The sequence below is a fragment of the Anser cygnoides genome, chromosome Z, assembly GCF_040182565.1.
Source record: "Anser cygnoides isolate HZ-2024a breed goose chromosome Z, Taihu_goose_T2T_genome, whole genome shotgun sequence".
Classification (NCBI taxonomy): domain Eukaryota; kingdom Metazoa; phylum Chordata; class Aves; order Anseriformes; family Anatidae; genus Anser; species Anser cygnoides.
In genome coordinates, this window is record NC_089912.1 from 83280939 (window position 1) to 83303711 (window position 22773).

General features: G+C 39.8%; 1 protein-coding gene across 3 annotated transcripts in view; it reads left to right on the top strand.

Moving 5' to 3' along the window:
• Positions 1-22507, top strand: part of SLC1A1 (solute carrier family 1 member 1) — a 60541-nt gene extending 38034 nt beyond the window's left edge. For 2 of the 3 annotated variants that reach the window (XM_048050981.2, XM_048050982.2), the window contains 8 exons: positions 1766-1808; positions 3169-3276; positions 4585-4769; positions 6795-6902; positions 14900-15022; positions 15553-15747; positions 16290-16424; positions 20367-22507. In XM_048050981.2, coding sequence (XP_047906938.1) covers positions 1766-1808; positions 3169-3276; positions 4585-4769; positions 6795-6902; positions 14900-15022; positions 15553-15747; positions 16290-16424; positions 20367-20613 — 1144 coding nt within the window. In that variant the 3' untranslated portion in view covers positions 20614-22507. The remainder of the gene's footprint in view (positions 1-1765; positions 1809-3168; positions 3277-4584; positions 4770-6794; positions 6903-14899; positions 15023-15552; positions 15748-16289; positions 16425-20366) is intronic. The other variant, XM_048050983.2, reaches the window with a different exon arrangement.
• The last annotated feature ends 266 nt before the right edge of the window (positions 22508-22773 follow it).

The following is a 22773-nucleotide window of genomic DNA, read 5'->3' on the forward strand; positions in this document are numbered from 1 at the left end:
TTAGAAGAAAGCAGCCCCTGGAAAGTCTGCAAAAGACTTGAGTGGGTTTTCAGAATTGATAAGAATTGAATAAATTCTGACATGTTTAGGAATTAGGCAAAATCCAGAAAAACAAGGCCGCATTTCCAATAGTAGCTAAGCAGTTCCCTCACAAACATTTCTGCAGTTTTTTTTTCTTCAGCTGCAGTTAGTGTCTGTTCCATATCACTGTTCATGCCCACTATTTTTTTTTTCCTAGAATTTTTACTTAATCTATCATGTAAGATTCAACTATGTATCTAAAAGTGGCTTTCTCAGCATTCTTCATTTCGTGAAATGACTGACATTTGCAGATGCAACTCCAGATCCACAGTTCTTTGCCATTTTTTTTATATACATGTGTATATATATATGTATGTATTTGCTTACGTATCCTATTTAATAGCAAATGTCTGTTGTCATCTGGCACATCTCTGCCCCAGCCCAGATCAAGGTAGACCTCTTTGGTGTGAACAGTCCTCAACCCCACAACCTCATATTCAACAATCCACAGCTGTTCCCAGCCTCTATTCCTTCCTGCCTGTGCATGAGCAGAATGGCAGCTCTATGGAGTATTCATCTCATTACACAGGGTTGTTTGCCCCACGTATAAACAGCAGGGCACTGTGATCAGCCACATAATAAAACATAGTGCAGTCATTTACCACTAATTTCCACATGAATATGTCCATACATATTCACAGGGCTGATGAAACTCCATGCAAAAACCCTTTTTTTTTATATAATAAGGACCATAATTTAGACTGTTCTGGGTTTTACACTTCATAGCTCAATTTCTTGTAAACAAATGTAAGACTGTAATAGGAATTACTGTTGAGGTCTGAAACTCTGATTTAAAGGATTTGTTGTTACTTTTTTCTGCGTATTCATCAGATTTACAATCCAAATCCAGACAGTCTTGTAAAGATTAGTGTAAATCCCAGGCTTCTACAAACTACTCTTGTCTTAAATGAAATTTTGCTTTAAAAACTTGAAAAATAATGACAGAAGTGTGTACAAGATATGGAAGGGACATAATGAATTCTGCTTCATTGTAGAAACTGACTTTCTCTAGAAAATAAGTTGAATATTCAATAAATAATTAATGCTGTTTTCTGCAACTGTTTGAATGTGAAATTGGCCATAGGAAAAGAGAGACACAACTGGATTGCACTTCTCCTGACCTGATGTCCTAATTTTTCAGTTCATGAAAGCAGCCCTTGACCCTGGAATAACACAGGGGAATCTTCCATAAGCCAAGATTAATTTCATATTTCAGAACTACAATGGAACACACCACATATCTGATGCTTCCAGCATGGTGTTTGTAAGAGTTATTCTTTTGTTCCAGCATATATTTTAGAAATTCTGTAGAAGACTTCAGACTGTCTCCTGTACTCCTTGTGCAATTGATGGAAATGATGCAGCAGGAAAAACAAAACAAACCAAAAACAAGCAAACAAAAAAACAAAACAAAACAAAACAAAACTTCAGTAGCTAACAAACAGAAATACCATATACTGAAAAATAAGCCCAAGGATTCCACCTTAGGAGGACAGTGTACTGGTCATTAGAAGTCCTGAACCCTTGATTTTTCTGGACGTCAGCTCTGTCAGTGCTAATCACATTGTTCTCTGGATAAAGGAACACAAACTGATCTATTTTTTAAGAAGTGAATTTTATCATTTTATTTAGATAAACAATTTGTTCTTAGTATAGTGTTGAAATGCTTCTCCTTTTTTAACAGGAATATGTTCCCAGAAAACCTTGTCCAGGCCTGTTTTCAACAGGTGAGTTTGAACACCCTTCTTTGTTATTATAGTTTTCATTGCTAACTACAAATTCTTGTTATTTTATTTCCCAAAAACTATGTCATTTGAGAATAATTTTTTAGAAGTCCATGAGTATCTTAATCTCCCATAAAAAGACTTATTTTAAGGCATTTTGTTTTTGTTTCCATTACGATAAATACTTTGTTGTCAGCTCTTGATCATCCCTTGCAAAAAGACACTGTTTAGGAGCTGGATGCAGAAATCAAGCAATGTATTAATACTTAAGTTTTTCCGTTTTGGGACAGGCAGTGTTACAAGGACAATGTCATGAGGATTTACTCCCACGTTCTTTAAATCCCTCCATGTCTGATGAAGTTTGCATAACTCAGCCTTCACCCCACTGTGTCTCACATCAGATGTCCATTACCAGTGATGCTGGTTCATCTTGAGGAAAAGGTTGCCAGATGTTAGTCTGAGACATCTCTTTTCAGAAGCAGTGAGATTTGGAAGTTGAAAAAGGAAACCCCTGTCTCAGCCTTACTTCAGATTCAGTCATCTTTATCCATAAATATATCAAACTGTATTTTGTGATGGTCTCTCCCTTTTTGTCTTCTTCAGTGGCTGCCTACTAGTTACTCTGAAGTTTGTACATGAGGCAGTTTACCTTTCCCATCAGAAAATGATGTTAACTGTCCTGCTGTGCAGAACACTGAGCATATTTCCAGTTTACAAAACTTCTCCCTGCACATTTTTTCATCTGTTAATGACTTCAGAGGCAACTCTTCTGCCTTGTGGAAGTATACAATCCTGTACTAAACTTCATAGAAAGAATGAAGGTAGACAAGTCCCTCTTTTTATGGGCCATATAAAACAATATTGGTGTAATTATCCTTATAGCAGGATGCTACAGCGTCCTCTGTAGGTGATGAGACTGACACACGTTCTCTAGCAGTGTACCATGTGCAAACATTCTGTTTGTATCAAGTGCATTGGCACAACAGGCCTCTCCTGGGGTGTCTGTTGGTGATTCTCTCTAGACTGTTCCAGTAAAAAATCCCTTTGCCTTTGTCAGGAGCAATATCTCATCCACTGCAAGACTGCATCCAGGTCCGCAGGGCACCTGGGAATCTGGATAGCAGAATTCATAGTATATTACCTCTGAATCACTTGTTTGAATTACAATATCTGAGCAATAACAGAGCAACGGTGTCTCATATTAATTGGGAAATTATTCCCAATTAATTGGGAAATAATGTGTTTGTGTGTCAGATCGGTTTATTTTCGTGTTATTTTTAGGGGGTGTCTATGCCTTTGTCCATGAGTTTCCTCATATTTCTAAATAAGATGTTCTGTTGTTTTTTTTTCGAAACTTTTTCAGTATAAAACCAAACGTGAAAAAGTGGAAGTTACAACTGGCGTGGATAAAAATAGCTCCATATTTACGGAAGAATCTGTTACGTCTGCTACGACAGCAGAGGTTTCAGAGGTGCGACCTTTATTGTTACATTCCATTATAATATATGAATTTGGAAGGAAGAACATAGATTAAATTTGATTTAGTTGACACGGCACTTAATGATTGAGAGAAATATGGAAATGGTACATAGATATATTTTAGGGAGGCCACAAAACTTTAATAAATGCTAGAGCTAGAGCTGATTATGAGGATCTTCAAGTAAGTTTAAGAAAACCTCATGGCTCTAGTGCTATAAACAGTACAAAGATTATAGATTATATAGGAAAATAATGAATTCATATGCTCCAGTAAATGTATATGCAAATTAATTGTCAATTAGAAATAGAAATAGAAAATTGTAATTTTTTTTTGAAGTGGAAAACAAAATAATAGATAGCATTTGTTACTTAATAGTTTGTTATTCTGTAAAAAAATGTTAAGAGACCAAAGTAAAGATGTTTAACAAACCTCTGATTAGAGGTCGGGAAAGCTTATGGGTGTTGACAGTTTGTTAAGCCTATAATTACACTGCAGAATAGTAAGAAAGGAATTCATTAGTCAATGAACACAGAACTATGAACAATAAAAGATCGATGTTCCTTTTACTGTACTCCTTCCAAATTTCATCACATAGTAATGAGAGCATGGGAATATGAGCTATATGAAAGGGCATTAATTAAATCCTGAAGCAGGATTCCGTGAGGAAATGCACCCATCATATATTAATACTGTACAAACACAGAGGAATGTGCGAATAACTACCTAGTTAGTAGGATTTTTTTGTGATGTGCTTCAAACTCTGGTATAAATTATGCAATTTCACTGACTTCAGCTGAAAAGTAGATTTTTAAATGGGGGCAAAATTGAACAGCATCATCCCAGCTCTTACACAATGGAGTATTTATCTTATATCTGGACAAAAGCTCTTGAGCTGCTTAGAAATGACCACAGGGATTCTACATCAGCTGAGATTTGTTCACCACAGTACGGAGTAAGTATTGAGTACAATGAAGGCATGACTGAGGATACCTGGACCTTGCCATTCTTTGTGTCAGAAGTGTGTAAAGGCCAACATAAATTAAGGGGTGCTTTACTCTCCCATAGGATGTGATCAGATCATTGCATAGCCTTAAAATACAAAGCTTTTAAAGGCAGTTTTAATTCTACCTTCATTCCTGAACTTTCCCATGCAGCAATGCCAGAAAGGGAATGGAATATCTGGAGAAGAGCTCCATATCTTTCCAAAGAAAGATCTAATTATGCTTTCATTTTAGAACTCTTTAAAGTAAACTCTGTGTTTTCAGATTGTAACTTTTTTCCCTTGACTCTGATCTATAGAACAAAACCCAAGAATACAAGATCGTGGGAATGTATTCTGATGGCATCAATGTACTTGGGTTGATCGTCTTTTGTCTTGTTTTTGGAATGGTTATTGGGAAAATGGGAGAGAAAGGCCAAGTGCTGGTGGATTTTTTCAATGCACTGAATGAAGCTACAATGAGTATAGTTCAGATAATTATGTGGTAAGTCCAAGGGTATACTGGCATTTCCTAACTAATTCTTTAGGGGGGTTTTGTCATTGAAAATGTAAGAGCAGACTCATACTTCACATTTGCTTTTGTATGTGTGCTCTTCAGCAAACAGCTTTAAAGGAAGGCTGGTAAACAGTTTCATTTATACAGAATTTGATCCTTTTGAGGAAACTAGAGACAAGGCTTCCACTTACTATACACTAAAGGAACAGTCCCATTGATACACAAGAATCTTGAGTTTTTTAGACATTGTCACTAGAAGTTTATATCAAACCAGTACAACTGTGCTGGTGATTTGAGGACTGTAGAAGAATCACCCACATGCCTTTCTCAGTCTTGAACACTATTCCCTGATAGCCTTTATGTTCACAGGGTAGCTGTCCTAGGAGCTGAGTTCCTTTAGAAATATAATTTAATATACAAGCCACAGCATAGAGCAAAATCCAAAACGATATGCAAGATACAACTTGGCATCATTTACCTTGTGCTAATAGGCTTTGCGAGATAACATTCTCACAGTATTCTCACATAATGTTCCCAGATCGGAAAGAAGTAGAAAGTAGCAACACATCTGATGGTGTTTAGTTGGACTTCAGAGCTATTCACAAAGCTTGTGTCCGTGCATTCAGTAGGTGTGCAGATTACAATTACAGGATCAGCACCACAAGCACATCCAATCCTTTCCAGAGTTTAATCCTACATGGAGTGTGCATTGTGGCATTTGCTGTGTACTCTCTGCCTGTATCCACCTTGCTTGTTTCACACTAACAGTAGCTTAGCAGATCCTTCCCTTCCATGTATTTTCCCTCCATTTCAGCACACTGAGATGTCTGCAAAACAGTAAACCTGTCCAGGGCTTAGCTGCACACTTCTTGCTGGTTAGTCTCTGCAGCTTGTACTGTGCTAGACAGTACAAATCTGGTGCCCAACTGAGTTAAAGTCCCATGGAATAGGCTGCCTCACTCTGCAGCAAATTACCGCTAATAAGACCCCAGAATTAGCATGTGCTACAAATACAGGATCCTACCCATAAGCTACCCTTTGTTTTGCATGTGCCTGAGTCTGGCTTCAGGCTCCTTGTGTCTCTAGAGATGTGGGAGCTGTTGCTTTGTATAAGGTAAAGATGGACACTGGCAGTGTGAGGAATTAGTTTTCCTTTCGCCAAGTTCAGCATTCAGCAGGAACTAGGACCCCCTACTTTGCACCGGGGGAAAGTACTACTGTGTTTGTGAGATAACACACACACATTTTTATAAGTTAATATTTTAAAATGTATAAATTTCATAAACTCACAAATTTATAAATTAGTTTATATTACATTTATCAAAGCTGAAAATTGGCATCTTGTCTGTGTCACAGCCTGCTCTGTGGTGGTAAAAGGAATGCAGAGGAACTGGTGCTAGCATAAGCCCTGAATTTTGCCTTGAATTTGTCTGCTGTAGGCAGCAGCCAATGCAGCTATTCATTTCCGCTGCACATGGCCTTGAGCAAGTTCACTGTGGGATGGGGACCCTTCCATCAAACAACAAACTGATGACTGTGCTATCCCAACATTAAAATGACTCTTTTGTGTAGGTGATTCACATACAGTTCCCAGTGCTACAGGGCAGTTCCTGAAAGTGCAGGAGACCTTTCCCATCTCTGTGTGATCAGAGCACAAAATCCTGTTCTCAACCCTGCAAACTTCCACCTTCAAGTAAGGTTATAGCCACTCATAAACATTTGCTGCAGCAGAGCAAAACCCACACCCATTCCTAACTTCTGTGTATTCTGGGACAGTAGATCATGCAGTAGCTGTTAGACCATGCACAAAGTTAAAATTTATTCTGATTTCCTAGCCTTTTTTTCTCTCTAATGTAACCTTGCTGCAAGTGAGTAAAATCAGTTGTGTAACAGAACATCAAAGCAAATCATTCAATCTGTTGCAAAAACCTTTACTGTACAAGAAATCGTGACTTGTTGAGCATGCAGTTTTTCTGAGAATACATTTTTAATTGCTTTACTTTTGCTTTCTAGGTATATGCCAATTGGTATTGTGTTTTTAATTGCTGGGAAGATAATAGAAGTTGAGGACTGGGAAATCTTTCGTAAACTGGGTCTTTATATGGCTACAGTATTAAGTGGGTACGTTGTTTTGTAAAGATTAAATTAAATGTATGCAATTTTTGGAGCTTAGTTGATTACAACTTAATTATCTACAACAACCAGCGTCTCCTAGGTCAGAAACAAAAAATACTGTCAATGAAAATTGTATGAGAATGTTTTGAATACACGTTTTGCTGAATGTATGTTTTGTTTTAAAACCTAAGTGCCATGAATTCTTAGAAGAAACAAAAAAAGGCTGTTCTTGTATTCACTATTTTGTCTTCTCAACTTGATGCTGAAACAGATAATATCACTATATTTGAGGGATATGAAGATGGTGAAGGGCCTAGAGGGGAAGACGTATGAGGAGCGGCTGAGGTCACTTGGCCTGTTCAGCCGGGAAAAGAGGAGGCTGAGGGGAGACCTTATCACAGTCTACAGCTTCCTCATGAGGGGGAGTGGAGGGGCAGGCACCCATCTATCTTTAGTGGTCAGCGATAGGACTTGAGGGAATGGTGTCAAGCTGCGACAGGGGAGGTTCAGGCTGGATATCAGGAAGAGGTTCTTCACTGAGAGGGTTGTCTTGCACTGGAACAGGCTCCCCAGGGAAGTAGTCACTGCACCAAGCCTGTTGGAGTTTAAGAAGCATTTGGACTCGTAGTCATATGGTCTGAATTTTTGGGTAGACCTGTGTGGTGCCAGGAGTTGGACTTGATGATCCTTATGGGTCCCTTCCAACTCGGGATATTCTATGATTCTATGATTCTATGATTTTTGAAAGTCGCATTGCTTCTTTTAAAAACTAGAAAAAATTGGAAAAGGGTAAGGGTAAGGTGAATCATGTCTCAGAGGGGATTTCCAGGCCAATGAACATACATGAATATCTGTATAAAGCTGAGAATTTCTATGGGACCTCTGGGACCAAATTATATCAGTTGCACTGCCCAATACAAATGCAAAGTAAATGCACGGCATGAGAAATGATGCCAAAGAGGAAACCGATCCTATCCCACTCCAACACAGATCAGGTAGCTAACACTGAGAGTAGCTCTGGGGATCACACCGTTCTTTCAACACAAAAATAGCTGGTAAAGCTGCAAAAGTAGCAGTTGCTATCTGCATAACGTAACCAATCAACAAAACATTTTTGGTATTCTTTTTGTAGACCCTTGACTGTATAGAACAGTCTGAGGCAGAGGCAGTTACACCTGCAGAAATTCTTTTGCAGATACAGAACCTTCAAATGGTATTCATTGTAATACTAGATCATTATACATCTCTGAAGAAAATTACTATTACTGCAAAGAAGCCTTTGGAAAGATAAATAGATTTTATGGTCCTAATAAATTAAATCCATTTAAATTTCTATTTCCAGTTCAGTGGAACGTAACTTCTAGGCTGTCTTGGTTCATTGCTTCATTCATTCATTCACTCCTGTAATTCCTTCAGTAAGCTATGGATTTATTCATATTTTGTATAGAGGCTAGATCCAAAGTTGTTCAAGAGCTTCTTTCCCCCTGCTTTATACATATCCGTGGTATTTTCTTCAAATGTTATTCACATGCTTTCTGACTAACAAGCAAAGAGAAGGGTAATATTTTAGTCTTAAATGCAAACTTCTTTATAAAGAATCAAGAAGGATCTCTTTTTTGCATGATTTTTTGCTAGATAATAATAATTATTTCAAAGTTTTTGTGTTGTTTTGTGCATAAACCAGCATGTTTGGACCAGCTGTTCAAAACTTGAGAAGTAGTGACTTTCTAAATAAAAATCACAGCTTCAGAAATAGCAATGAATTATCACTTTCAAAAATGCTATAGAGATGAGTGATAGTTGTGTTTGTCTAATACATAACATTGTTTTTTTTCTTATTTTCTGCACTGGTTCTTTCTTATTTTCTGTTTCATCTTGGAAAATAAATCTAATTTTTAAAGGATGCACAAGTTGATGTTTACCAGGAGACTGTAAATCATGAGGCTAATACTTTCTATATAAACTATAAATGAGATCATGACCAGAAGTTAGGTAGAAGTCATTTATAGAATGACACTGTATAACTTCTGCACATTTTCTATGTTATTAAAGCCTATTAATTCAGAGGAGGAATATGTTAGATGGATTATGACTACCCTTTGGCTTCAATTTTACATCAGATAGCAAGCTTTATGGTTGCTTACCTATTAATGGTTACTGTTTGCACTGTAACAGGACATATCTTCCTTAGGATGTGCGTGAAGACACAGTACCTTCTCCAGATTACTTCCTTTGCGAAGTATCACCACATACAGACACCTGTTTACCTGGTAACAACCAAGCAACAACGCATACAGCAAGGGTGCCCACCATTATATCCTTGGCAAGAAAAAGTATGTTCCACTGAACTCCACTGAACTCCATTACACAGGTCACAATTTTCCCTGATGGCTGCTAGTACAGCATTTCTGTCTCTTAAGGGAAGGTCTACAGAGGGTGATGCTCAGGGTGTTGTAGAGAATGGCAAACATTCTCTGCAAAACTGACCATCAAGAAGGGTATATTAGATCGTAGAAGCAAAGATGACACTGTACACACAAGGCTGTAGGCTGCAGGGAAAAGGTGCCTGTCCTATCTGCCAAGCCTCATATGTCATAAGGACTATTATCCACTGCTGCTGTTTCACATGGGCACCAATGATGCAGCCAGGAGCAGTCTGAGGAGTGTCAAGAGGGATTACAGAGCCCTGGGAGCAGCAGTAAAAGACACAGGAATGCAGGTAGTTTTTATCATCAGTCCTGCTGGTCAAAGGCAAGGGGAGTGAAAGGGCCAATCGATTCTGGCAAATCAACAGATGGCTATAGGACTGGTGGCATAGACAAGGGTTTGGCTACCTAGACCGTGGGACTTGCTTTGAGAAACCTGGTCTGCTGGGGGCTGATGGGGTCCACCTCTCAGAGAAGGGGAAGAGCATCTTTGGTCATAGGCTTACCAAGCTGGTGAAGAGGTCTTTAAACTAAAGTTTTCAGGGGAGGGAAACCTCAGTCCATCCTGCTCCTCCCAGTTTGATGCCAGTGTCAGCAATAGATGTCCAGAGCCTGGAGAAGGATCATGGGTCAGCAGGAAAGCACCTGAAGAGCAGCACAAAGTAATTCCAGCCACTCCAGCCAGTAAGTTAGTTTCATCAGGGGCCCAACTCAAATATCTATGCTAACGCACGTAGCATGGGAAATAAACAAGAGAAGTTAGGGATGTTTGCATGCCTGCAGTGCTATGATCTCATTGACATTACAGAGACATGGTGGGATGGCTCGCAGGACTGGAGTGTTAGGATGGAAGGTTATAGGCAAGGGAGGTGAGGACGGGGTGTTGCCCTCTCTGTCAATGAGCAGCTGGAGTGCATAGAGCTCTGCCTGGGGATGGGAGAAGAGCTGACAGAGAGTTTATGGGTTAGGATTAAAGGGACAGCAGGGGCAGGGGACATCCTAGTGGGGGTCTGCTACAAGCCACCTGATCAGGAAGACCAAGCAGATGAGGCCCATTATAAACAGGTAGAAGTAGCCTCACATTCACAAGCCCTGGTTCTCATGGGGAACTTTAACAACATCAATATCTGTTGGAGCGACAACACAGCAGGGCAGAGGCAAACCAAGAGATCCCTGGAATACATTGATGACAACTTCCTTCTCCAAATGATAGAAGAGCCAAAGAGGAGAGGTGCAGTGCTGGATCCCATTCTCATCAACAGGGAGGGGCTGGTGGGGAATGTGAAACTCAAGGGCAGACTTGGCTGCAGTGATCGTGAAATGGTGCAGTTTTGCATTCAGAGGGCAGTGAGGAGGGAGCACAGCAAACGCTCTGTCCTGGACTTTGGGAGAGCAGAATTTGCCCTGCTCAGGGATCTGCTTGGTAGAGTACCATGGGACAAAGCCCTGGAGGGAAGAGGAACTCAAGAAAGCTGGTTAATATTCAAGTACCACCTCCTTCAAACTCAGGAGCAATGCATCCCAACAAAGAGGAAGTTGGGCAAAAATGCCAGGAGACCTGCATGGGTGAACAAGGAGCTCCTGACCAAGCTCAAAAAGAAGGCCTACAGAGGGTGGAAGCAAGTACAGATAGCCTGGGAGGGATACAGAGACACTGAGCAGCCAGGGATCAGGTTAGGAAAGCCAAAGCTCTTTTAGAATTAAATTTAGCTAGGGACATCAAGGGCAATAAGAAAGGGTTCTATAGATGAAGTGGTGATAAAAGGAAGATGAGGGAAATTGTGGGCCTTCTCCAGGAGGAAACAGGAGACCTGGTCACCCAGGATATGGAGAAGGCTAAGCTACTTAATGAATATTTTGCCTCAGTCTTCACTGACAAGAGCTCCAGGGACAAGGTGTGGGCCCCAGAAGGCAAAGGCAGAGACAGGAAGAATGATGAACCACCAGTGTTGGAGAAGATCTGGTTTAAGACAATCTAAGGAACCGTAAGGTGTACAAGTCCATGGGACCTGATGAGATACATCCACAGGTCCAGAAGGAACTGGCAGATGCAGCTGCTAAGCCTCTCCCCATCATATATGAGAAGTCGTGACAGTCCCATTTTCAAAAAGGGATAAAAGGAGGACCTGCAAAACTACAGGCCAGTCAGTCTCACTTCTGTGCCCAACAAGATCATGGAGCAGATCCTCCTGGAAACTATGCTAAGACACATGGAAAATAAGGATGTGATTGGTTACAGCCAGCATGGCTTAACTAAGGGCAGATCGTGCCTGACAAAGCTGGTGGCCTTCTGTGATGGGGTTTCAGTATTGGTGGATAGGGGAAGGGCAACTGACATCATCTACTTGGACTTGCGCAAAGCATTTGACACTGTCCCCCATGATATCCTTCTCTCTAAATTGGAGAGACATGGATTTGACAGATGGACCACTTGGTGGGTAGGGCATTGGCTGGATGATTGCACACAAAAAGTTGTGGTCAATGGTTCAATGTCCAGGTGGAGATCAGTGATGAGTGGTGTTCCTCAGGGGTCAGTACTGGGACTGGCACTATTTAACATCTTTGTCAGTGACATGGACAGCGGGATCGAGTGCACCCACAGCAAGTTTGCCAATGACACCAAGCTGTGTTGTGCAGTCAACACACTGGAGGGAAGAGATGCCATCCAGAGGGACCTGGACAAGCCTAAGAGGTAGGCCTGTGTGGACCTCATGAGGTTCAACAAGGCCAAGTGGAAGGTTCCGCGTCTGGGTCAGGGCAATCCCAAATACAAATACAGGCTGGGGGGAGAATGGATTAAGAACAGCTCTGATGAGAATGATCTGGGGGTGCTGGTTGACAAGAAGCTTGACGTGAGCCATCAGTGTGCGCTTGCAGCCCAGAAAGCCAACCATATGCTGGGCTGCATCAAAAGCAGCGTGGCCAGCAGGTTGAGGGAGGTGATTCTGCCCCTTTTCTCTGTCCTCCTGAGACCCCAGGTGGAATACTGTATTCAGCTTTGGGGCTCCCAGCACAGGGAGGACATGGATGTATTAGAAGGAGTTGAGAGGATGGAGCCACAAACATGGTCAAGAGGCTGGAGCACCTTTTCTATGAAGACTGGCTGAAGGAGTTGGGGTTGTTCAGCCTGGAGAAGAGAAGGCTCCAGGGAAACCTTATAGCAGCCTTCCCATACCTAAAGGGGGCCTACTGGAAAGCTGGAGAGGGACTCTTTGTCAGGGAGTGTAGTGAGAGGACAAGGAGTATCGGCTTTAAACTAAAAGAGGTTAGGTTTAGATTAGATATAAGGAGGACATCCTTTACTATGAGGGTGGTGGGGCACTGGAACAGGTTGCCCAGAGAAGTTTTGGATGCCCCATCCCTGGAAGTGTTAGGGCCAGGTTGGATGGAGCTTCAAGCAACCTATTTTAGTGTGAAGTGTCCCCAGCCATGGCAGGGGTGTTGGAATTATACAATCTTTAAGGTCCCTCCAATCCAAGACATTCTATGATTCTATATTTTCTGGCCTTCAGGAATGCCCTTTTTCCCATTGCTCTTCAAACTGGAGGAGTTGTGCTTTTTCTTTGTTTTGGATTCTGTTCCCACCATATTTTTAGCTTTCATCGTTATTTGCCTTGTGTTTGTGGTGTTTTCTGTTCATGTACATCTTTTGTAGCCATTTCTCTATCATCCTTCCTTTAAGGTTGGTCCTAAGAGTTACAGGTTGTCTCAAACATACTTCTTGTTTTCACTAGCAAGAAAAGTGTGCAAGATCACGAGAGCTTGTATGTCTTATCCTCCTCTTCCTTTCCCTTTTCTTCCCTCTCCAACTCATTATATACCTCACTTTCTTCCCAACTTTCTTATTCATGACCTTTCACATCCTCAACCCTACCAACTCTTTCCCACCATTGTCTGCGACATATCTCAGCCTCTATTTAGGTCAACACAAGGCAATAATCTTCCCCTAATGCCTCTGCTCTGGTTGCCCAGAAAATGTCTTCATCCCATCCCTTTTTAGAGCAGCAGTGTCAGGATTAGGATATGTTAGCAGTCACAGAGGAGAAAAATCAAAATAGGAGGCATAATATGATTGCCAGAGAACTCTCAGCCTAAGGGAGAAAGGAAGCTGCAGCAAGCAGTCTGGCCTTGTCTTTGCCTTTGTCTCTTCTGAAAGCAGCAAGACAGTTACATTTCTGAATGCTTAAAGAATGCTATTTTGAGAAATAAAAATTGCTGCTTGTTATGTGTTGTGTTTAATACATGCAAATAAATATTGCTTCTAATTTGTCTCATGAAAATCAGTAGTAACAAAATAGATATGCACAAATGTAATTTTGGATAATGCCATGTTTATGCTGCAAAGTGCAGATCTAAAATTTTCAAAATAACTTTATTTGGAAGTCATTATGTTTGTAGATGTAGACATTACTTGAAAAGTTTACTCGCATCAACATTTTTGTTAAGACACCCAACAATATCTAAGTTTATGTATTTTTTCTACATGTTCTGCATAATTCAGTTTGTTCTCAAGCACCATTTTATAAATTATTATGTTTCTTTCTAGAGTTCTTTACAGATTTTTATTGATACATGTTGTGTGCTTTCTTTTACATTCCAATAAATAAATCATTTTTCACGTAAAGAGTGAAAACTTAATGCCCATTGTCTTTAACAAGATCATTTTTCCAAGGAAACAAGTAGCTAGATGTCAGGGCCTTTTCAGTGGTTTTGTAAATTTCCGTACTATGGCTCTGGCTCTTAATTGCCTGTTTTTGGCGGAACAAATGGCACCATGATTTATTGTCATCTTTATCAACTACTCTAAATTATAAAGCACTGTTACAGCACAGTAACATTTGCAAGAATATCTTGTGAGGACAGAATAAAAATACCACGGTCATATATGCAACAGTTCTGGGTTTTGTGTTTCCATGCTGTTTTAATTTCTTTTCAAAAAAAGCTGATGTTGCCATGATGGCTTGTGACCTTGGAACACAGGAAATACTTCACAGACTATTCACATATATTTCATTTCAAGTATACTCATAGCAGGCTGTTTGCCTATAATCTTAATGTCCGCAAAACTCTACAGCATATGCATTCAGGATTAATGCACAATGTTCGACGGATGACTATGTCCCTGAAACACACCCAAATATCCAAGCAAATACACCTGAGCAATGTGTAAAGTCAGGAGGACAATTTCATCATTGCATGTCTACACACTAAATTTTAAAAAGTGATAGTTTCAAAACACAGTATTTCAGCACCTTACAACATGAAAGATATATGTAAGGTTACATATATTGCATTTGAAATATCTCAGTTTAATATATAGAATCAATGTAAAATAACCACGTTTGAATTGTAGACGTCTGAATTGTAGACCTCGGCTTACACAATTTTCCACAAAATAAATGTGGATTTTTAAATAGGATATTGCTCTCTAAATATTAAAGATAGGTGTAACTAAAGTCTCTGAGAGTTTCACAATTGTATTTGAGGACAGAATTAGATGTATTTATGACCATCTTATCATTGAAACAAGGCAATGAAATCTGTCCATCAATTTAACTATTCCATTTTCTTTTGCAGGCTTGCAATCCATTCCACTGTAATTCTGCCACTGATCTACTTAATAATAGTAAGGAAAAATCCTTTTCGTTTTGCCATGGGGATGGCTCAGGCACTTCTGACAGCCCTCATGATTTCTTCCAGGTAAACAAAAGAAACATTTATTTTCTGTAATGTTCTTAGTAGTAATTGCATTGTTTGTGCTCTGATTTTATTGTCACTTTGTTACATATCTGATTTCACCTGGACAATTGTAAATACCCTGGAGGTTGAAATATTACTTTTGTCATTATTTCTGCAGTACCCAAAAGGGCAGTATAGATTGTAGTGAAGCTGTGCTGTCCTTTTACCAAAGTAGAGTCTGGTCTTCCTAATACAAATTCAGGAAATATTTTTTTGCCATTCAGTTAATTACTTACGGCCTTGCTAGAATTTAGGCTGTTTCAGTGTTACATACATTATGAAGATTTTAATGTGTATTTTTGAGGATAACCAAGACTTTGTTATTTCTTCCTATAATTTGAAGAAAGAGCAAAGATAGTTTTGCTTTAAAACCCAACTCTTCACTTTCATACTGCAGCCTTCCTGTCTGCAAATCAGGCTGTAAGGAAAAGGAAAGATAAAGGAAATGGCATATTACCTGTGCTTACTTTCTGTGTTTATCTGTGTGCCAGTTCAGCCACTTTGCCTGTCACCTTCCGCTGTGCAGAAGAAAAGAACTTCATTGATAAAAGAATTACCAGGTTTGTACTTCCAGTTGGAGCTACCATCAACATGGATGGCACAGCTCTCTATGAAGCAGTAGCAGCTGTATTTATTGCACAACTGAATGACTTGGAACTGGATATTGGCCAAATAGTTACCATTAGGTAAGACTAAAGCCAAGACACACATTTAGTTGGTGTTTTTCTTAATGAAGGATTTTACTTCGAATACCTCATGGGAAAGTTAAAGCTATCATTCACAGCACAGGAGAAAACAGAATAATTCTCATTTCTTGTTCCAGAGCCTATGCAATCAGGTGAGAAGGTGGGCTGGGCTAAGGTATATTGGGAAATTGCCATCATTATCTCACAGTAAGCACTTGCAAACCCAACTCAGCATCTTCCTATGATTTAAGTTGTACGTTGGACATGCATTTATCTATTTATTCTGCATTGTAATCCTAACAGCTGTTCGCTTGCTCAAGGAGCAATGGACTCTGCTCCAAGTGTTAGGAACTGTAATGGCACTGATTCAAACTTGTCCAATTGACTTTTCCGCACATGCTGAGTAGATACTACTCAACAGGAAAACTGGAACATTTGGATTTCTTCCTTGCAGTGAAATATGCCTATTTGTGCCAGAAAATAGAGCTTTTGTGAGCAGCACTTATCCTAAATGCATTTTTCTGTCTTTATTTGGGATTTAGTGTCACAGCTACAGCAGCCAGCATTGGAGCTGCTGGTGTCCCCCAAGCTGGACTTGTCACCATGGTGATTGTACTGAGCGCTGTTGGCCTGCCAGCCGAAGATGTTACTCTGATCATTGCAGTTGACTGGCTTCTGTAAGTTTAAGGCACTTGATATTTATTTATTTATTATTACTTTTAATTCTTACATAAGCTTTTTAGTAACGTGGGCCTGTGAAAGAAGAACAAAATCATGTAGGAATGCTGCAGGAATTGGACAAAGATTCTTTTTGTAGCCAGCCTTGTTCAATATAGAATTGGATGTAGCCATGGCTATAATTCTGTGAGAAGTCCTACAGTGTGGGATGGAAGTTAATAACCTCACATCCAGAGATGCTGTTCAGCCAGTGGGCACAACATTGTTAAATCATTAGTGTAACACTCAGGAAAAGCATGTTTCACAGTACTAAGGAGCACCTCTGCAGTTTCTCAACTGCTACCATATTTTACTAAATAGATACACCATTCACAAAAATCAAATGCAGCCACAAGCAGAATCATCTCAGCTGATTCTAACAAAGCACATAAATGCTATACACTGGTGAAGATGGAGTGGAGCACATAAACTAAGCAAAGTTGGACCTTGATTCTATATGCACACACATGACAGGCTCTACAAGGGTACATTCTGCCAACATCAGTTTGCTTGGGCTGCTTTTCACTGAGACAGTTTCTTAAGGATACAGCCCCATGACCAGCAAGCACACGTGCAAACTCAGAAAGCACTGCTTATCTCTGATCCCAACCGCTTCACCTCAGAGCACATAAAAACCTCTCAGTCCCATTAAGCATCTCTTTCTGGAGAGAAGCATTTAACCACAAGTCTTCTGTTCAAATAAGACATTTCTAAGCAACTTCTGCAACAACCCCAAAGAATGACATCATGTATTCTGGAGTTCAAGAAGGAATAGGTGTTCAGTTTTGTCCCATGATTCGCTGGGAAAGAATAGCAAGATTCCCAAGTTAAGGAGTATAACTTTAGTTTATAATACAGCTTTTTTCTGCCTCCTAAAGTGTCCAAGCTATCATGCTTAGACTGAGGTCTTGATCACCGGCATTAACTCATCATGGGTGATATTTTGTTGGTACCAATCCACAGATACTAATCATTTCATAGACTCTGCATTTCATTTTCTTAGGCGTATATTTACCCTCAAAGTAAGTTCATTCCTTTTCCTAGCCCACCTTTTTCAATGATTTTCTTGAAGGATTTCTTGGCAGCAACCTATGTATTTCACAGATACACTTAATTTATTTGATTATATAACTCATTTTTTCAAGCTGTAGAGAAACTGATCTCCAGAAAACCAAGCCTATTAAATGGATCCAAGAATCAATTACATTTCAGTATAAACATCATTCCTCCAAAAAGAACCAGCACCAAACAGTGTACATTTCCCCCATCAACTGTCTGCAACAGTGTCTAATAGGTTTGTTTACTGTGCTCCACAATCATTTTGTTTTCTCCAGCTCTTTTACCAGTGCTCATTTAGTTTTGTTAAGGATGGTGAAGATCTGTACAAATCACTGTCTCAGAGCAGGTATCTAAAGAAGAATGTAAGAACAAAACAAATGTATATAGTTACTTTTCCCAAAGTGTTTTCCTAGCCTTCAGGAAGTGGCAACTCAAAAAGTTCCCATGTTAGAAGTGTTTTTTGTTTTAACAGTGCTCAACAGATTTCTTCTGATGTGAATTTGCCTCGTTTCTTTTGGAACCCATATCAACTTCTAGTATCCAGATGTCCTGTGAAAAAGAATTCCACAACCTAACAACGTGTTGGACAAAAAACTTTTTTTTTTTAAACCCATCTCATAATCCTTTTACTTGATGTCCTCTAACTCCTTCATGAGAATGAGACAGAAAGAGAACAGTCATTCCATACTTAACTATGGTAATCATAATTTAATGGACCCTATCATAGAATCATAAAATCATTAAGGTTGGAAAAGACCTCCAAGATCATCTGGTCCAACTATTCCCCTACCACCAATATCACCCACTAAAGCATGTCTCCAAGTACCACACCCAACCTTTCCTTAAACACCCCCAGGGATGGTGGCTCCACCATTTCCCTGGGCAACATGTTCCAGTGCCTAACTACTCTATCTGACAAGAAATTTCTCCTAATTTCCAACCTCAACCTCCCCTGGTGCAACTTGAGGCCATTCCCTCTAATCCTATCTCTACTTATCTGTGAGAAGAGGCCGACCTCCAGCTCCCCACACCTTCCTTTCAGGTAGCTGTAGAGAGCAAGAAGGTCTCCCCTGAGCCTCCTCTTCTCCAGACTTAAAAACAAAACAAAACAAAATAAAACAAACAAACAAAAAAACCAGTTATCTCAGCCATTCCTCATGGGACTTGTGTTCCAGACCCTTCACCAGCTTTTTAGCCCTTCTCTAGACATGTTTCAGGGCCTTGATGTCCTTCTTGAGGGGCCCAAAACTGAACATAGTACTCAAGGTGTGGCCTCACCAGAGCTGAGTACAGGGGGACAATCACCTCCCTGGTCCTGCTGGCTGCACTATTCCTGATACAAGCCAGGATGCCGTTGGTCTTCTTGGCCACCTAGGCGCACTGCTGGCTCATGTTCAGGCGAGCATCGACCAGCACCCTCAGATCCTTTTTCTCTGCACAGCTTTTGAGCCACTCTGCCCCAAGCCTGTAGCACTGCATGGGGTTGTTGTGACCAAAGTGCTGGAGCCGGCACCTAGCCATGTTGAACTGCATCTCATTGGCCTCAGCCCATAGACCCAACCTGTCCAGTTCCTTCTGCAGGGCCTTTCTATCTTTTCTTCAGTCCACAATTTAGGTGATTCTTAGGCACAATAATAATACATAGAAGGTACCTGTTCCACCATGAAACAGAGAACTGTCTTTGATTCTAATTGACATATGTTTCAGATGAAGGTGTCTTGCGATGTAAAGAAAATTAATTTCATGAACAAGGGATCATTAGCAGTGCCTTTTGCACTTCAGCAGATGGAATGCACATCACGATGACACGTAGATTATTAACATTTTTGCCTTTCGTACTTACTGCCTAAAATGTATTATTTTGCAACCTGCTAGTAGGGGCTTATTAACAATCTTCTAGTTAATTCTGAACTCATCAAGTTTTTTTTTTATGTAGGCTTGAGGAGATTTTCCATGTTTTTAATAAAGAAGTAGAATATGATTATTAAGAAAAATGAGTTTTCAGTGCAACTCACTCATCCTACTGATCCTACTGGACATTTACTACATCCTTCCCTCTTCCTACCAGTTATTTCCCTCCCACATGGAGAATCCATAGCCACCTTTTCATGCTAGAGTTCAGCAGCTGTTGTAGAAGAGTATGTTTGGGAACTGATTCACTTCATTATTGTTTTTGAAGTCTCCCATGCCAGTTTTCACGTTTTGCATAGTATTCCTGCTTTTCTGCCAAGCAGTGGCATATTTTTAAGGCCTTCAGGTCACATTTCTCTTGGGAGAAAGATTGGCAGCACAGAAGCATCATGTTTCTTAATATGACAACGCAACTTTGTACATCAATTCTTTAACAAGAGTTTAGGCCAAAATACTGGGCTAGGCACTTCTCTAGTTGAGGAAATAAATGTCAAAAAGGCAAAAGGCAAACACTTCTGCTGTGCCCCACAGTCTCTCCTTCCATTCCTCCAAGAGTGGTCTCATCGCAAAGAGAGCCAGCTGTGTAGCATACTCCAGGGCCTGAGAAGTGTTCCCCATAAGACTTCTTAAAGTCTCTGCACAGCAGTTTGATTACTGCTGTTAACAGACCAGTTATGTGACTTATAGCTTCACTCATTCTGTACAAAGGCATTCATTTGGGAAGTCAAACCAGGTTTGTTCAAATTCACGTGGGGAAAATTCTCCCCTTTGATCCCTTGTCCTCCCACGCTTTTTCCTGTAAGGCCAGAATGGCCTAGAATCCACACTGGGAAAAAAACATGAGCTCACTATTTGCTAACGTCGCTTTTGTTTACTAAAAGGATTTTCTGGGTAACATATTGAATGATTTCTCTGACATTTTTGTTCCATAGGGATCGATTCAGAACAATGGTTAATGTCTTGGGAGATGCCTTTGGTACAGGAATAGTGGAGAAGCTCTCTAAAAAGGAGCTGGAGCAGATGGATGTCAATTCTGAAGTCAACATAGTCAACCCTTTTGCCTTGGAAACAACAACACTTGATAATGATGAAACAGAGACCAAGAAATCATATGTCAATGGAGGCTTTGCTGTGGATAAGTCTGACACCATATCCTTCACGCAGACATCTCAGTTCTAAAGCCAGTAAGTAGCTTTCAGGTGAAACAGGAGCACTAAAGGACATGGCCATATGCAATCTTAAAAAGTTTAAAGGGTAACTGAAAATGAATTGCATTTCACATATATTTGATTTACTGCACAGACTGATTCTCTTCACTGGTTCTGCCCCCTTTCGATCACCTCTGTCAACAATTTGAACTCACCACTTTTGGTCCTTTCTGATATGTTGAAGAAAAAGACAGTTGTAATTTTTTTTTTTTTTTAAGAATATACACACTTGGTGAGGCTATGAATTGCCTCTTTGGAATCAGCATGCTCATATATGGGGATCAATAGCTGGAACAGCCAAACGTGTTTTTCTCAGGAGTAGCACAGCATTCCACATCTCACCTGCATTACAAAACACCTCCACAAAATCTCTTTTAAAATCTTTGCCTTCTAAACACATTGCACTGTACCAGAAACCTACTGTAACTTAATCATGTGCCAAAATACTCCTTTCTGCAGCTGAGAGATCACCTCAAGGGCAAACTGAGTCAGAAAGGAACAGAACAAGGCCTTGTAGTAAGTATTCTAGTTTGAATGGGGTTTCATTTTTCTTTAATTGTGAAATAGTTGGGCATGGAAGAGCTGTCATTGTTTACATAGCTAGACTTCCCCTTGTGTTCCCTGTGAATGCCAGCTGCTGACATGAGCCTTCCGGTGTGAAACACATTGCTGTGGATTTTGGCTTCTGGCATTTGAAGAGTTTTGATAAAGTGAAACTTCACCAGTTTTGGTCCACTTCAGTGGCGTCCTGGTCCGTTGACATCAGAAGGAGAAATGTTAGTTTACTGTTGTCCACCTTTGACTCTAACCAAATATTAATCAGCCCATAAGTAGCCAGAGGTCAGGAAGATGAAAACAGGCTATAAAGCAACACATAATGCAAACTCTAAAACTTTCCTCCTTTGAACAAAAACAGGTATTGTATGAAGAGTAGGAGGCATACCTCTTTATAGACAGAAGCCACCCTCACTAAGCTCTTTACACAGACTGGCTGTGTAAGCATGAAAGTTTGTAGCTGTGACACCACTAGAGTGCCAACATATATTACAGCTACATTGTATCTCATGAAGCCTTTCTGGACCCGAAAAGTCCTGGATTCTGTTGGCTTGCTGTAGGATAAGAAGCAACAAGAATTTCCTAATAAGAAATCTCCATTGTCTAAAACATTTTATACAAGGTTTTCATGGTGCAAAATCACTCTCCCCAGGGAGGAATTGCTGTAACAATTTTTTTCCCTTGGATTTTGCCATTCATTAGCCATTTTACTTGTAAACTGAAATTCATATACAGTTGTTTGTAAGTAAGATTATAGGAAACCTAAAATTGCGTATGTTAACAAAAAACCCTGCAGATTCTGCTGTTCGTGGCAGTGTACTATACTTGAGTCAGGCCTACACTTTTTTATTTAAATAAACCAGAAGCGTGCCAAAGAGCAACAATTAAGAAGAACATATTTACTGTAGAATTTGATAAATTGCACCTTAAACCAACAAGTCAATGAGACATAATAGCATATTTAAATTAAACATTGTAACATATGCGATAATGTTAATCTAAATATTATTATGTTTAACCATAATAAGGAATGTACAGATTGAATAAGTCAATCTTTTACCTGTGCTGAAATAGTATGAAACATTTGTATGGCTTTGCTTATGAAAGGAAAAAAAACAAAACAAAACAACAACAACAAAAAAAAAACAAACACCAGTTTCCCATAATTAGCGTATGACCTATGTCTTCTCTTTCCTTTGCTTTTTTTTTTTGGTTACCTATTTACCATTACACCATTATGTAGCCACCCTAATATGATGTACTGTGAATCATGTTCCTAACATATTCTAAATAAATAAATTCTCTCCTTCGTTCTTGTTGTAGCCTTCCATCCTCTCCTCACTGTAGAATATTGAGTTCCATTAGCTATGGCAGGAAAAACAAAACTCTGTGAGTTTGTGATTTAGGTTACCTTCGCTATTGATCCAGCAGTAGCGTTGGCAAGAATTAATCTCTTCTTACAATAAAATAAAAACATTGCTCTCACAATAATATGGCAGTGAGACTACAAGAAAACCCTTTAAATATGGAGGATTTGGGTTGGTGGTACACTTTTAAACACACGCTAAGTAGCAGA